This window comes from Anastrepha obliqua, chromosome 1 (assembly GCF_027943255.1).
Source record: "Anastrepha obliqua isolate idAnaObli1 chromosome 1, idAnaObli1_1.0, whole genome shotgun sequence".
In the NCBI taxonomy this organism is placed as follows: domain Eukaryota; kingdom Metazoa; phylum Arthropoda; class Insecta; order Diptera; family Tephritidae; genus Anastrepha; species Anastrepha obliqua.
In genome coordinates, this window is record NC_072892.1 from 152,446,012 (window position 1) to 152,462,839 (window position 16,828).

Below are 16,828 nucleotides of genomic sequence, written 5' to 3' on the forward strand. Positions count from 1 at the left end.
AAAAACGCTCCAAACAGTAGGCACCAAGGATATATAACGCCAAAAAGTAGGTACCAAAAATATATTTCCTGCAAGTTTGTACCAACAAACAAGTGCCACAAAGTAGGCAGTGTTATTACTCACTAGAAATTAGCAACCACAACGAAAAACTCAGGAAAAATAGCCAAAAATGTATCTAAGATATATGTAAGGTATAGCCCTCTCTCCTTTTCCTCTACGTTATATCTTGTTTCTCTCTCGCGGAATGAAAATGCCCAAAACGTTGCATGGCCTTGAAATTTTACTTTCCATTCTCGCTCGTCCATCGACGCCTAAGAAGTTTCACTTCAAAAAAATATATGTGTGTAAAATAAAATATATGTATATAACAATTTTTATTGATTCAACGAATTAAATAATAATATTTTAAATGATTTCTTAATTTGTATTACTATTATTTAAATAATGCATAGAACCCTGAATTATATACATATATTGAAAATATTCTATTATTTTAAAGCACTAAATAGAGTATTTATTACATTTTTATACGAAACAAATGCAAATATGTATTCTACGAACCACGGTCCACCCGACCGCTGCCGTTCGTGAAATATAATTATATTGGCTTAGCCTCCCTTACAAAATAAGCTCTTAGCTTAGGATGGTAGTCAAATAAAACAGGCCTATTATTATTATTATTATTATATACAAATTAGGAAAGTAGTTATACTCATATAGTCAATACTTTAGCCTTTATAATAAACCTACTAGGGAAAGTCTACAGAAAAAAGTAAGATCGGTACGTTTTCCTAGTTTTAAGTTACAAAATATATATATTTTAATCAAATTTAAAATAAAGTTTATGTGAATGTCGGAATACGCCTAATGGAATACTGAATATATTTTTAATGCGTAAGAGTGGGATACCCTGAAATTGTTGTCTAATGCTTCTTCTTCTAAAATTCCATTGACAATAATTATGACAGACTGGGAGTAGAATTTTTCGATTGCGGTGGTGTCTTCAACTTTTCACGAATTCGATAAATTAAAATATGAAAATGTCTTAATGGCTTAATGCAATTGATATGATTATTGTGTACTAATATCAAACAAATATTGTGGAAAAGTAATATTTTAGAACGGATAATAACAAGGTTGCTGGTTAACTAATTGGACCATTACAATAGTCCTTTATGTGGTGGACACCCGAGCGATACTTTTTTTAACAACGGCTTGGCAAACCTTCGGTTTCTGTGAGGATGTCGTTTGCATTTAAGATAGACAAAGCGTTAAAAGCGAACTTATATAAAATTTGTCGCCTTTGCGGAATCGATAGAGACGAAAAAGTCGACATATTAGAAATTGGAACCCCAGACGAACAACTGCCGGTGGATTGTGACGGCGAATTAAAGCTCCATCAAAAAATTATACAATGCATTGGGATCACAGTAAAATGAAATCCATCTATATGCGTTACAAATTTATTATAATTTTATTTAATACTTCATAGGTCTGTAAGGACGACAAAATGCCACAAAGTGCTTGTGTACTATGTGTGGATAAAATCAATGATTTTTACGAGTTTCGTGAAATGTGTTATGCCACAGATGTACAGACTAGAAAATTGTTGGGACTGAAAGGTGGATCTCAGAAAAAAGTACGAAATTAGAAGATTATGCTAAAATTCTCATATATGTATTTATATATATATATATATAAATATTATATATATGTGCATATATGTATGTGTATATATCTATATACCATAAATGTATGTATATGTATGTATTTACTCTCCTTTATAGAATATTACTGCAGATGTCAAGCCAATTATTGATATAAAGGAGGAAACGGGTGTGAAGCGAGGCCGAAAACGCAAGTCGGATGAAGTAATAGCAAGAGAAGAAGTAGCTGAAGTTAAGCGCGAATCAGCGCCAATACCAGTCAGCAATAAAAAGCAACGTTTGAACGAGCCACCACCAGAACCACCAACTAAAAAGAAAGGCAAACTTGGGAAACAATTTGATAAAACAGTGAAACCCAAAGAGGAAATGTAAGTATGTATTTAAGAAAATTGTGGTATTTTGGTTTGTTTTCATTCAAAAATAAAATTGGAACCCTTGATCCTTGTAAATATTTTGGTCATATGACATTTTAAGTCTGTAGGTCCAATTTTATGGTATAAAATCAGCAAAGTTGATTAAAATTATTATTAACAGAAAAGAGGAGCCTGCGGAAATAGAGAAACCGTCTACTACAAGTACTCCAAATGTAACAAAATTCCGGCAAGTCTGCAACATTTGCGATCAGCGTTTTGGTAGCAAAGCGAAATTGGACCAACATGTCGGAACAACACATTTGCCTAACATTCCACGTTACGTTTGCACGGCTTGTAATGAAACAATAAAAAAAACTAACGACATCAAAAGCCATCAGTTATGGCATAAATTATCCAAAACACCCTATATCTGCGGTCACTGTAATCAATCACTGATCAGCTCTTATGCATATTCCAGGTACGTTTTTTTACCTTTCTAAACATATTTCTAATAAGACATATCAATTGCTAAATTTATGGACCACATTTGTACAGGCATCTTCGGGATCATACTGTGGAAATACCGCCAAATCTTTGGGTACTAGATCGCGAATGCCCACAATGTCATCAGACGTTCTTAACAAACTTTCTGTACAATACTCACACTTGTGCTGTAAAGACCAAAAAGTGTGCAGGTTGCAATCGCCAGTTACGTAACGAAGTCGAGTATCAGCGTCACGCAGCACATTGCGCAAAAGTTTATTTAAATTACTCAAAGCATATACCAGTAGCTGCTGCAGCAGCCGAATCCACAATTCGCATTAAAAATGAGAACGACGTAGAGGCAGCTGCCGCCGAAGCGCTCGCACGAAATGCTGGCATATCACTTAACATGGCACCAGTAGTGTCGTTAACTCGTATATCAACACCAGAAATAATGGCTGCCAGCCAGGGTACCAATATGCCAGAATATACTAATGAAACTAGCGTTACACCGGCGGATGATGCGAAGACACCAGGGAAAAAGGGTTGTAAGAAGGGAGTCTCTCGTAAAGATCTTAAAAGGGTCGACAACTTATTAAAATCAACATTGGATGCACTTGTGAGCATTAAACATGAACCAGAGGTGCATGTGGAAACAGAGCCTGAAACACCTGCAACTGTCGAAGAGACTACTAATAAAGAAAAGGATTCAGGAGTTGTAGACGATGATAATTTTCCGCACAGCGATGATTTTCACCATGGCGATGGTGACGCAACTAGCGAGGATAATGGGGATGAGAATACAAGTGCTAGTATAGGTACTAAAGATATAGCTATAAAGCAAGAGCCAGTGGATGAGAATGCCACTCAAACCGCTGTAAATATTAAGCAAGAAGTGATTGACGTGGACAACGAGAACTCAGCACCTGCCGCAAAAATGCCAGTATTAAAATTGAAAATTAAAAAAGAACATGGCACTTTAAATTCATCAATAGTAGAGGAGCAAAGTGTGCGAGTTGAAAAGAAAAAGAAGAAGAAAAAACGAAAAGAAACCGAGCGAAATAAGGATAAATTGGTAAGTTTACGTTTTAACATAAAATACAACAGTAAATAAAGCAAAAACAAATTTATCTTTTTAGTCGGAGGGTAATGAAAATGCACACGAGATTCCAGCAGTACCTGCTGAAACTGAAAGGGGTGGGGACTCTCTGCCCCATGAAAATATTTTGAGGCCCATCAAACAAGAGCGCTTAGATGAGGTCGATGAAGAATCTGAGAGCAATATTGCAGACAGTAGTGAAACTATGCAGGCGGGAGCAACTGTTATGACAACCATACCTATACCCCAATTCCAAATATCTGCGGTTTCGAGTGGTGTCGCCTTTGGCGATAGTATTACGACATCTGACGATATGGAAGCTGATGTTGAGACTAGCGATGCTGCAGCAACGCCAGATATTACCACTGATGAGGGAGAGATGGAAGACATTAAACCGAATAAAGCTGAATTAGATCTTTTATTCAAAATAACAAGTATCAGCTCTGGCGTGCAGATGGATCAGGAAACAGAGGTAGAAAACGCCGTCGAGGCAGCAAACGTCGTCGAAGCAGCAAACGCCGTAGAGGCTGTAAATGACGCCACACCTGCAACCACAAACGTTGTTTCCGAGCAGGTGCCTGAAGATCGATTTGGCAGCGTTTGTGAAGTGGTACACCGTAAGCCAGCTAAGACATCGCCTAAAACTATTAAGCATAAGGCGCCGGAGCAAAAGTCACGGTCTGTGACACAAGCACGTGCGGCCAAGGCATTCAAATCGACAGCAGGGGTTAGCAAGAGCAATACAAACACGATCACTAGTGCTGGAGAAACCAATATTGGCGAATACTCTCAAATTCAAATTAAACCCGAGCCAGTTGATCGTGGCTATGAAGATGTGTTTAATGCATTTGAAGCAGCCAAAAATCCAACTGAGGCCCAAACACTGTTTGTGGATGAAGAATTGTCAATGAGAGAAATTGCGGAGCAAGAGTATTTGAACAATATTGATTTCACAAATATACAAATAAAACAAGAAAAGGATGTTGAAGTGTCGGACGTGGAAATGACAAATACACACATCGTGGCAAATGCCATACCAAATGGCATGAAATGTTCCAACGGTGAAGAATCTCAATATTCTGGAAATGAAGAAGATACAGATAGTATGGACAATGAAGAAACCGATGATGAGGAAGAAGATGATGACGATGACGATAATGATTGGGTAGGCGTTAAGAAAGAAGAAGAGGAAAAACGTGAATATCGTGAACTTGAATTGCCGCCGTTGTTATCAACAGAAGACTCCGAAGTTGCCGAAAATCAGAGCGTGCATGAAGACAAATTGGAGACCGAGCTAAACAACGCTAACTTAGAGTGCCCAAGTGAAGAAGGCATCAATGCTACTTTAGTAAATGAGCCCACTACGAGTACTTTAGAAAATGAGCCTACTACGAGTACTTTAGTAAATGAGCCTACTACAAGTACTTTAGAAAATGAGCCTACTACGAGTACGTTACTTATTGCCGAACATTTAAAAGCAAATGAAGCAGAGCTTTTACCACCCCCGTTCATGATAACAGGCATTTATAGCCAGGCGGATTGTGATGTGTCTAATCAATTTTCAGCAATAATGGACATAGCCCCCCCTCCTGCTGAGACGGACTACCCTGATGCTGTAATGGAACTGCCCGCTGAAGCGAATACCTTGAAAATTGCGAATGTCGTAGCTGGTTGTTCGAACAGCTTTGATGATTATCCCAAACAGATGGATGAGGAAAAATCGTTCATAACATCACCCGTAGAGGCGATGGAAGTAGCCGATGTGCCGAATGCAAGCACTAGTATGGCAACTGATGATCACACTGATCTACCAGATAGTATACCACTTAAGAGTACGGCAGAAGAAGCGATGGATATCATCCCAGCAGCTGAAACTATGTGCATAGAGGTAAGTCAAGGCAAGGATGCCCTACTTGAAGCCCAACCATTCTCGGACGGTAGCGCAGAACCAGTGACCGCAGTCGATACACCACAGATTGAACAGTTGAACTCGAATACAAACATAGCCCTCGATATACCCATCCAGAGCGATACTACTGTCGCTGTTGGCGAGGCTACTGAAAACGTAGTTGAAGAGGCACAAAATGTGCTCAATCACGAGGTCGTGCAAGCACAAGCAATTCAACGGCTAACATTAGAAGTCACTGAGCCCAACCATCAAATCGCAGAAGAAACGGAAAATCTTTTGAACGAGAGCGTAGTTGAGGCTCAAATGCAGCAACAGCAGGCATGCCAAACAGACGCACAGTCTGGAAGTGGTGTGCCGATGCGAATGGATGATCCCGAATCTGAGAAAAGTTATAGCAACGCAAGTAACAGTAACGGCAGCATTGATGGCAGCAACGGTAGCAACGGTAGCGGCAGCGGCAGCGGAGTTGTCAGCGCTAGCGGCAGCATTGGCAGATCGAGCCAAAGCACAATGATCAATCATCCATTCATGCTAGACGACAGCAATATAAATGAAATCGCCGAAAACAATAACAATGCAAATATCGAGCGTGAATTACAAGATGACGTTGCCGCTACGTCTGCTGCGAGCACGAGCGCAGCGAACGTTGCTGACAATGCCGCCGAGGAGCAAAGCAATGCGATGTTAATAGACATGAAACCGTACGACATAACATGAAAACAAATATAAGCAAGTAATTAATGAATAAAGTTTAAATAATAGAGCTAGGAATGTGGCGAAAATGCAGATAGAATGAAAGTAAGAAGCGGGAGTTCAATTAGTTTAAGTTTATTATTGGTAATCATATTTAGTTGGTTTTGATAACTTCATGGCGGTCGCTTTCTCTTGAATTATTTCAGTGATTATTAAGCAATTAGGTCTATTTAAGCTTCATTTTTTTCATTTGTTAATTTTTGTATTGATTAAATATATATTTTAGCGTAAGGTTGATCGATTTAAAAATGTTATAATAGAAAAAGTTAAATTCCTCAAATTGCAAAACACAAATAAAAATTTTAATAACAGGATATTTATAATTTATTATTCTAGTTTATTGGTTACTTTATTTGTTGGTAAAGTAGCTTAAAACGAAATTTTCAAAAAATATTTCTAAAATTTGGTGGATTTAGAAACATTCTAAGTATTTAAAAATATTTTCTACAAATCCCAACTGTGGTCAAAACCTTGAGCTACTTTACCAGAGTAACACCGATTCGCTTGATTTTGTGTATTTATGTACACACACATATATGTTCATATTCTAGTTTATACGTAAATATATATACATGTATTTATATGCACCAATAAGTTAAGCGGCAGCGTCACGCAAATATGCATGCGTCGAAAATCTGGTTCCATTGCACCAACACATGAAAAGTTTCGAGTAATGAAATGTTCGCTATAAGTTTTTAGCTTATGTATGTGGAAATTCAACAAAGATTTGTTAACTATATGAAACAAAGAAGCATAATAAGTACATCTATTTTCTTTTGTAAGCAAATATTACCAGAAAAAAATATATAATCACATAATGTAGAACACGTATGATTTGGTAAGGCAAAAAAACAAAAAATAATAATAATAAAAAAGTAAAATACCAACGCTATCGAAAATACAGATCTGTCTACATGTTTTTTTTTTATACGAGACTGATTTCAGTGATTTCAGAGTTTCTGTGGACGTCACGATTTTGAGAAAATTGGGGGATAAAAATCCATAAAACTGGGTTTTGAGTGTTTTTACGCCTTCTTTTCTCAAAAATCAAACTTGCCAGAGAATTCAATTTATATTAAAATTAAAGCCTGGATGCACTGTAATGCAAGCGCATAAAAATACATAGGAAATCAGTCTCGTATAAGAAAAAAAAAAAACACAAACAAAAGGTAAATTTTGTAGACTTGTATAATTGATTTAAATATGATAATTGTATGAAAAAATAACAAACAATAAGATTCATAATAAATAATTTTTTAAAACAATAATTTTCAGGTTATTTGAATACAATTTTTAATATTTGGCCATCGATGCTCGCAAATGTTGACCTAACAACGGTTCTACCACAAACTTATGGAGAAGTTTTACTGTTGTTACAGCAATGATTTTACTGAAAGACAGATGAACTATTAAGGGGTTATATACAGTTAGAATTTTCAAAAAATCGATTTTTTTTATTATATTTTTTTTGATGTACATATATTTAAGAATACATACAGAAAAATTAATATCATACCGGTGAATATTTTCGAAGTTACACGCAAATTTGCAAAGGCGTTTCAGAGTGCTTCAAAGAGCTTTTCAAACTTTAAAAGCGTTTTTCTCAAAATGAGGTTTTCAAAGTCGGTGACCAATATTACTCGAAAACGGCTAAACCGATTCGTCTCAAATTTTAACACGAGCTTCTTAAATATATTTTTTAGTAATTATTGTTATTTTATTATTTATTATTATTTTTTTATTTCAATTTAAGGCCGAAATGTTGGTCAAAAATCAATTTTTTTTTGAGGAACCGCCATTTTGTAAAAAAAATTTATTTTGTTCATTTCTTCCAATAATTACTAGATTTAACATTACTTTAATTTCAGAGGATCCAGTTCAGAGATATAGTGGTAACCGCAAAACGTCTTTTTTCGGAGGAGCTGCCGGATATCAGCTGTAGCTCCTTTCCAAATAAATATTTTTACTAATACTAAGTCTTAAAATTCAGTTAAAAGATAACATAATATGTGTACAAATTTTTCGATCAATAAATTTAAAAGTTTTCTCAAAAAAAAAAAAAAAAAAAAAAAAATTCTGGAAAATTCGCTTTTTTTCGGCTTTCTAACTGTATATAACCTTTAAAAATAGTAAATTCAAAGCGGCAAAACCTAGCAACACTTGAATTAGGCAAATTGACATGGCCGGAACCCAACAGTGGTCGTTCAAAATGCCTGCTAAAACTCAACTCAATACCTACAAACCCCAATATATGGGAGTATTTGTTATTTTAGTGTGAAATATACAGGGTCCGGCACTCGAAGTGTAACCAACTTCAGACCGCTCGTGCATCAGATGTCTGTTAGTTGGCTAAATGACAGTCCAGAGTATTGTTTACAAGCGCACGGAAGCATTTTGCCGATAGTAAACGCGAAAAATGGATTTTAAACGTAAAAGCGTGATTGCATTATATTTGGCTGAAGAATGACAACCAGCGATTGTTCGTGAGCTCGATCACCTTACAGTAAATCCAGTTTTCGTTTTTCGCGCCATTACTCGTTACAATGGTACTGGTAGCATCGCAGACCGTCGTGGAGGTGGTCATCAAAAGACTGCAAGGTCACGTGAAATGGTTAAAAAAGTAAAGAAGCGATTTGAGCCAAATCCCCGACGAAGGGCAAATCAAATGGCGAAAGAACTGAAAACGTCTGACCGTCGAATGAGGTCGCAGGAGTTGCTTCGCTTGGCCGAAAACGGTAAATTTCCGAACATTGTATGCAGAAAGCAAGAAAATTGTCATTTGTAGTACAATGACATAGCAAAAACTTTAAATAGTCCGAAAAGTACGATGGAACGTACTTCCTGGCAGTGGAAGAAAAAAAGGGTTTCCGTTGGGAACAAAAGCCAAAAAATGGTGTCATTATTTCGAAAAAAGCTGATTTTGAGATGCTGCAAAACAGGCCCGTATGTCGGAAAGATACGAAAAGGAGTGCAAAAGTAAAAGTTTACGATCATGTAAGGAGAGTGTTGGACCCAATCGAAATGATAAATAAAATAAGAGTAATAAAACATGTGCGCGAAAATTATATAGTAAAGATTTTCATAAATATGGCTGGGTGGTTATGGACGATGAAATATATGTACGTAAAAGCAGACTTTAAATAGATTCAGGACGCTGAGTTTTATACTGCAGCCAAGAGAGAAGGAGTAGTCTCAAGTGCCTTTAAGCTAAAAATATTGGACAAGGGACCAAAAAAATGTTTGGTTTGCGAAGCCATCTGTCAATATGGTATGAAAAGCAAAACGGATATTGATGGATATTATAAAACAAGAAATTTATATGAAAGAGTGTTTGCAAAAACGTTTGTTGCCATTCATAAAACAATATAAATGCTCAGTTCTGTTGTGATCCGATCTAGGATCGTATTATTATAGCCGTTCTACAGGGTGGGCCAAATAAGACCTACTAACGTTACGCAGTAGGTCCATAGTTTGCCTACCAGTATGCGCAGTTGTTCTGTCTTGTCGAAACCACAAATTAGGATACTGCTTCGTCATTCGCCGCAAAAAGTTTTCAATCAATGTTCTGTAAGAAGCTCCAGAAATCGATTCCGGCGCTTCATCCTCATTTTCGAAGAAATATGGACCGATAACTCTAGTGGCCATAACACCGCACCAAACAGTACATTTAGATGGGTGGAACTGATGTTAGTGTTGCCCTTGGATTTTCAGAGCCCCACCATCTACAGTTTTGTTTGTTGACATAACTATTTAAATGGAAATGCGCTTCATCCGACATCAGTCGATATTTACGCTGCGTTAAAACAATTAATCGTTGACAAGAATAGAAAAACTCGATAATTTTAACGCGTTGTGTTGTACTGTAGGGTTCCATAATACATTTCCAACAATTCAATTATAACCTACAAAAAAAGGAAAATAAATATGTCAAAAAATAAAAAAGTTATTTGTGCTTAACATTAGAAGGTCTTATTTGGTCCACCCTGTACAATGAACTGGTACGAAAATCACGGGGTAAATATTGCTCAAAAGGGCCACAACCCTCCAAACTGTCCACAATTGTGACCCATTGAAAAATATTGGGCAACTGTTAAATGAAAATTGCTAAAAACAAAGAGTTTAAAATGAATTGGCAGACATCGGCAGACCAATGACCCATGACCTAATGAAAGGAGTCAAATCTAAATTGTGCACCTTATATAACCACGTCACCGGGTACTCGGCAGAAAAATTTTGCCCGCTCGCAATCTTATTGAACGAAAAGCTATCATGAGCCTGTTCAGGTCAGCCAATCAGCTGATTCCTTCATAATTGCTGAGAACCGGTTAACGGTCTAATGTTTGCCACGCCTCTGCGTTCGTACATCGTGTATACTGTAAAATAGTATGCGCCCATGCCGTTGTCGCGGTGATCGATATGATAGAGTAACTTCTGCAGTCATACGCAAATTTTATTTTTTTTAGATGCAGAAAAAAGCGATTGGAATTTAAGTGTGCTCTGCACAACCCATTAGAAGGGTGATCCTGCAATCTGTGCCAATTACCGCGGGATTAGTCTTCTAAATATCGCCTATAAGGTTCGAGCGAGCGTATTGTCTGAAAGGCTGAAGCCCACCATCAACCAACTGATTGGACCTTATCAGTGTGGCTTCAGACCTGGAAAGTCTACCATCGACCAAATATTCACACTACGCCAAGTCTTGGAAAAGACCCATGAAAGGAGAATCGACACACACCATCTTTTCGTCGGCTTCACAGCTGCATTCGACAGTACGAAAATGAGTTACCTGTATGCCGCGATGTCTGAATTTGATATCCCCGCAAAACTAATACGGCTATGTAAGATGACGTTGCTCAACACCAGCAGCGCCGTCAGAATTGGGAAGGAACTCTCCGAGCCGTTTGATACCAAACGAGGTTTCAGACAGGGCGACCCGCTGTCGCGCGACTTCTTTAACGTGATGTTGGAAAGGATCGTACGAGCCGCAGAACTTAATCGCTCAGGCACAATTTTTTATAAGAGCGTATAATTGTTGGCGTATGCCGATGATATTTACATCATCGGCCTTAACAATATTGACATCATCCGCCTTACTTCCGCCTTCTTCAAACTGGATTAAAAAGCAAAGCGAATGAGTCTGGTGGTGAACAAGGACAATACGAAGTCCTGCCTTCGAATAAACAGTCGGTGCACTCGCGTATCGGCACCCACGTCACTATTGACAGTTATGATTTTGAGGTTTTAAAAGACTTCGTTTATTTAGGAATCAGCATTAACACTGATAATAATGTGGGCTTTGAAATCCAACGTAGAATCTCTTTTGCCAACAAGTGCTACTTTGGAATAAGTAGGCAACTGCGTAACGTATGGTGCAGATGCGTAGACGATGACAACATCCGATGAGGCGTCCCTTGGAGTGTTTGAGAGCAACATTTTGTGGACGACTTTGGACCTTTGCTCGTTGGTGACGGCGAGTATCGCAGGTGATGGAACGATGAGCTGTATGAGCTTTACGACGACATAGAACATTGTGCAGCGAATAAAGATCCAGCGGCTACGTCATGGAAACAAATGCTCCGGCTCTGAAAGTATTCGATGTGCTACCAGCTGGTTAGGTTAGGTTAGGTTAGGTTGTAATGGTTGCCCAATAGGGCCCACTTGGACGAAATAGTTTGGTTCGTCCTTTGTGATACCATTGAAGGACAAGGGGGGGGGGAGGAAGGGAAGGGATGGGGAGTGGTGAGTGCTTGTGGACTATGAACGGTGACTAGTCCGCGGTTGTGTTAACCTCATTATGCTGCTGATGTAGTTCATCAGATTTTTGTTATCAACGCCTGCTATATCAGCAGGCGCAGAAAAGAAGTGAGAACCAAGGTATTTAAATCTTAGTCCTGCGAAGGCTGGGCAGCTTAGGAGCAGGTGCTGAGATGATTCCACCTCATCCTCCATACAGCTGACGCAAAAAGGACTCGAAGTAATTCCGAGTCTCACGGCATGGGTACCTCGCGGACAGTGCCCCGTGATGATGCCCACGAAATTTGAGAGATGACATTTTGTCATCCCCAGGATATCCCTCGAGCGCCTCCTATCTAAACGTGGCCAGAAGGACTTCGCGACCCTACACGTTCGTGTACTTGCCCAGCGTTCGCTGAGTTGGTGCATAGCCCATCCTTCCAGGAGTAGAGCGCAGGTTGTCAGGGGGATCCCGATTCTCTCCTTTCGCGGACACATTGCCTCACAGGTCCCCTGTCTGGCCAGCTCGTCGGCTTCGCAGTTTCCTTCAATGTCACTGTGACCAGGTACCCAAATTATCTTAATGTCGAAGAATTCTGATGCAATCGAGAGTGAGACCAGGCATTCCCTGACCAGCTTCGAGTGCACCATAATAGAGCCTAGAGCCCTAATGGCCGCTTGGCTATCGGAGTAAATATTTACCTTTTTTGCAGTTATTACGCAAGTAAGTAGCCAGTCAGCTGCTTCTTTAATTGCGGCCACCTCTGCTTGGAACACACTACAATGATCCGGTAGCCTGAATTTGAGTTTGACGGGGAGCTCTTTGCAGAATACTCCTCCTCCAACCCTGCCATCCAACTTCGAGCCATCCGTGAACAGGTTAACGATGCCCTGTCCCCAGGTGTTGCCCCCGCTCCACTCCTCCCTTGGTGGAATATAGGTGGAGAAAGTTCCGCTTGGACTTAGCGAAGGCACACACCGTCGACGAGGGGATGAACTCAAAGTTTCTGAGGATGCTTGAGTGCCCATATGTGAGGTTGAGCTTATAGCCCAAGCCCCTCAGTCTGATTGCGGTACGAGCAGCGGCAAATCTGCCTGCGATGTCTATAGGTACCACATTTAACATTACATTAAGCGCCAGAGTAGGAGTAGTTCGAAGCGCCCCACTGATCCCAATGAGAGCGGACCTCTGGACTCTCTCTAGCTTTTTGACTGATGTCGTCCTCTCCAGTGAGTTCCACCAGACAGTGACTCCATATAACAAAATTGGCTTTATTATGGTGTTGTAGAGCCAGAATACAACTCTGGGCGAAAGGCCCCACCTTTTGCCAATTGCGCCTTTGCACCCATACAAGGCGATTGTTGCCTTCCTTACTCTCTCCTCAATGTTGGGCTTCCACGTCAGCTTGCTGTCAAGGATTAGACCTAGGTACTTCACCTTGCCAGAAAGCACCAGTGGAGCGCCCCCCATCGAGGGGAGTTGAGCTCTGGGTATTTTATATTTCCTCGTAAATAGGACGAGCTCCGTCTTAAGAGGATTCACCGATAAGCCGCAATCTGCTGCCCATCGAACAACTACGTTCAGATATCCCTGCATTAAATCGTACAGGGTATCTATAAACTGGTGGTGACAGAGAAAAAGGAAGACCTTCTCTACGTTGAAAAGATCAGGTGGAGAAGGACTTGGCTTCACTTGGTGTTTCCAACTGGCGCTGGTTAGCACGAGAAAGAAACGACTGGCGCGCTTTATTAAACTCGGCCAAAATCACATAAGCGGTTATCGCGCCAAACAAGAAGAACAATTCCTTGGGATTTGTGCGAGCGAAATAATTATCGCTGTGGCTTTATTGATATTCTTTAGCTGACGCTTAGTTTAAAATCTGCTGCAATATTGCAAGTCATTTTGATTAGAACAAGAGTCGAGTAAATGCAGTAGCGACTACCATTCGGTAGGACCCGGGTTCGAAACCCAGTGTAGGCATGAAACACCAAATTATAGAAAATGTGTTTTTTTTTGTATAGATCGCGTCTCGGAAGTCAAAAGCAAAGATCCGAGTGCATCTCGGTCACGAAAAAACTTCTCTTAAAAAATCATTTGCCGCACTGTGGGACCGTAAATCTGTAGGTCCTTCAATTTGTGAAACACCATCAAAGACGCACCCCACAAAATGGAAGAGGTGATCGGCTAAACGTTTAAAGAATGATGTAGGCGCCAAGTAAATGGTGTTCTTTTAAGTTCTTGAGAACTTAAAATGATAAAACAAAAAGAAACGAACATATTGGAATGAATTTTAATTTTTGTTATATTCTGTAGATAATTTCATGGCATTTATTTTTTGAGTATGATATCCAGCGCTTGATGCGTTTGACGCGGTCCACTATGCACACTATAAGGAACGTTGTAAGAGTTCAAAATGAATTGTCGCAAGAGTTCGCCACCCTGAACGTACTTGGGTAAATTCTCATGTCTTCTCTTCGGAATTATTTGAATGCAATTGAATGGGAAGCTTTGGAAACTATAGGAGGAGCAGCAAAAAATATGAACTTTGAAAGAGATGAAGCCAAAACTAAAACGCTTGTTCAACTCATGACAACAAAATTTCTGCAGCAATTCTTTACAGAATCCTTATAGCGAATCGCTGTTATTTCTCTTTGTGCAATCACAGAAGCGCCTTCTAGACGACGAAGATTTTTCAGTACCGCTCAATTATTATTCCATCCTTGATATACGGTGGTGAAACCTGGTCACTCAGAGAGGTGGATAAACAGAAGTACTGATCTTCGCAAGGAGAGTTCTGCGAAAAATCTTTGGTGCGATATCTGATACAGACGAATGGCAGAAGCGCTACAGTCATGAAGTCGAAAAACTGTATATGCCCCGTCTGTAATAATCACAACAATGATCAACAGACTGAGATGGGCTGGTCATATATTACGAGCTAATTCCGATTACCCACTCCAACATGGAGGACACAGGCACGAAAACGAGACAATTGAGGCATATACTGCAGCAGGCGAAGACCCGACCAGGGTTGTCCAGCCAACAAAGATGATGTTGGTATCCGGCATATGTTTGAGTTACATGGTCCATTCGCTCAGTCCAACTTTTTGTAGTAGATCTATAAGTAAATGTGCCCATTGAGGAAAAATGCGACGCAAACGATGGTCATTTGGCTTCAATTCTTCTATGATCTGTATTTTATAGGTACGTAAGCCAAGTTCCTTACTTAAAACTTTCCATGTAGTCGAAGGACAAACGCCAACAAGTTGAGAACGACGAGGAGTCGACATTTCGGTGTCTTCTTCAACACTTCGCTGTATGAATTTAGCGAACAGATTATTATTATTATTTTTTTTAAAGTAAATTTCCCCAATTTGGAAGCCTTGTTCTGGCGTTAACCCTCCGTTGGGCACCTTTTTTAAAACCGTCGCTCAACGGAAAGTCTGGCCTTTTTTCGTCCGGTTCGAGAACTCTTTTTAAAAGGCTATAGCCACAAATCGATGGATAATTAAAAATAGGAAGTTACCTGGAAGCTCAACTCGTTAGCTATAATAGAAATATGTTAAATTCACGTCCAAAGTCGAAAAAGTCTGGCCAAAAAGTTTGCGGATTCAACATGACTTGTCAAACCTATCGATAATTCTCATGCAACTAAAAAAATCACCCGATATATGTATACATATATGTGTATAATAACTGATGAGATAATGAAGAAAGGCCGCCGTAGCCGAATGGGTTGGTGCGTGCTTACCATTCGGAATTCACTGAGAGGCCGTTGGTTCGAATCTCGGTGAAAGCAAAATTAATGTAGGGGTTTTTAGTAAGAGCGCTTCAACTGTTGAACTTTTTTGAATAAAACACAAACGGTTTGACTTTTTTAACTAATTTTTTTTTTATTATCGAGTTTGAACATATACATTTAAGTATGAAATTCGATTTCTTTTACATGACCACCGCGTGCACGTTTTACGAAGTCCAATCGTTGAACCCAATTTACGACCACTCTTTTGCATAAATCGGCCGAAATCCCAGCAATTTCGCGTTCAATATTGGCTCTGAGCTCAAAAATCGTCGCCGGCTTGTTACTGTAGACCAATGACTTCACATAACCCCAAAACGGGACGGCTTGTTAAGGGGTTAGGTGGGTTACAGAGGTTCAAAAAAAGGGTATTTTTACTATTTTTTTTTTAATATATACAATCATATATTTTATTTAAACAATTCAGCATATCAAAGATACATATTTAAACAGTATTTTGTGAAATTTTTATTTAAAAATTCCGAAAACTCAGCCGTTGGTACCTCATCTCCCTTAACGTCTCACAAAAAAATGCTCTTGCCGTGGACAGCATAACTCATTATTGGTTCATTTAAAATCAAAAAACCAAAAACATTTCGTTAGTACATGGGTAAATCTCGTTACTGGACGAAGGAAAAAAAAATAAAATTTAATTTGAATTTTTGACAGACTTTGAACAAAAAAACCCATTTTTTGGTCAAATTTTCGTCATGTGTTGGCTCGAAAAAATTAGTTGTAATAAAAATAAAAAAAAATCCTTCGTTCAATAACTTGATAATGTTATTCCAAAGATGTGTGCAAAATTTGAACCAAATCGCTTCATAACTTTTCGAGAAATCGTGTCCACCGACTTAAAAAATCGAGTTTTGAGATAAACGCGTGTACCTGCGAAACGCTGCACTGACATGGCCTGATGGGCGGAACTTCTGAAGGGTCTATCTCGTAGAATTTTACTCGGATCAATTTGAAATTTTAGGAGAATATTTTAAACATATTATACTATTTAATAAGACAAAAAAAAAAATCGATTT

General features: G+C 39.0%; 1 protein-coding gene across 1 annotated transcript; it reads left to right on the forward strand.

The window, feature by feature from the left end:
- The first annotated feature begins 985 nt into the window (after positions 1 to 985).
- On the forward strand, positions 986 to 7,465 carry LOC129248429 (uncharacterized). Its single transcript, XM_054890557.1, has 6 exons — positions 986 to 1,430; positions 1,493 to 1,639; positions 1,788 to 2,035; positions 2,202 to 2,498; positions 2,576 to 3,578; positions 3,643 to 7,465. Exons 1-6 carry the CDS (start codon positions 1,242 to 1,244, stop codon positions 6,226 to 6,228), a joined length of 4,470 nt encoding a protein of 1,489 aa, XP_054746532.1. The 5' UTR covers positions 986 to 1,241; the 3' UTR covers positions 6,229 to 7,465.
- Positions 7,466 to 16,828: the final 9,363 nt, after the last annotated feature.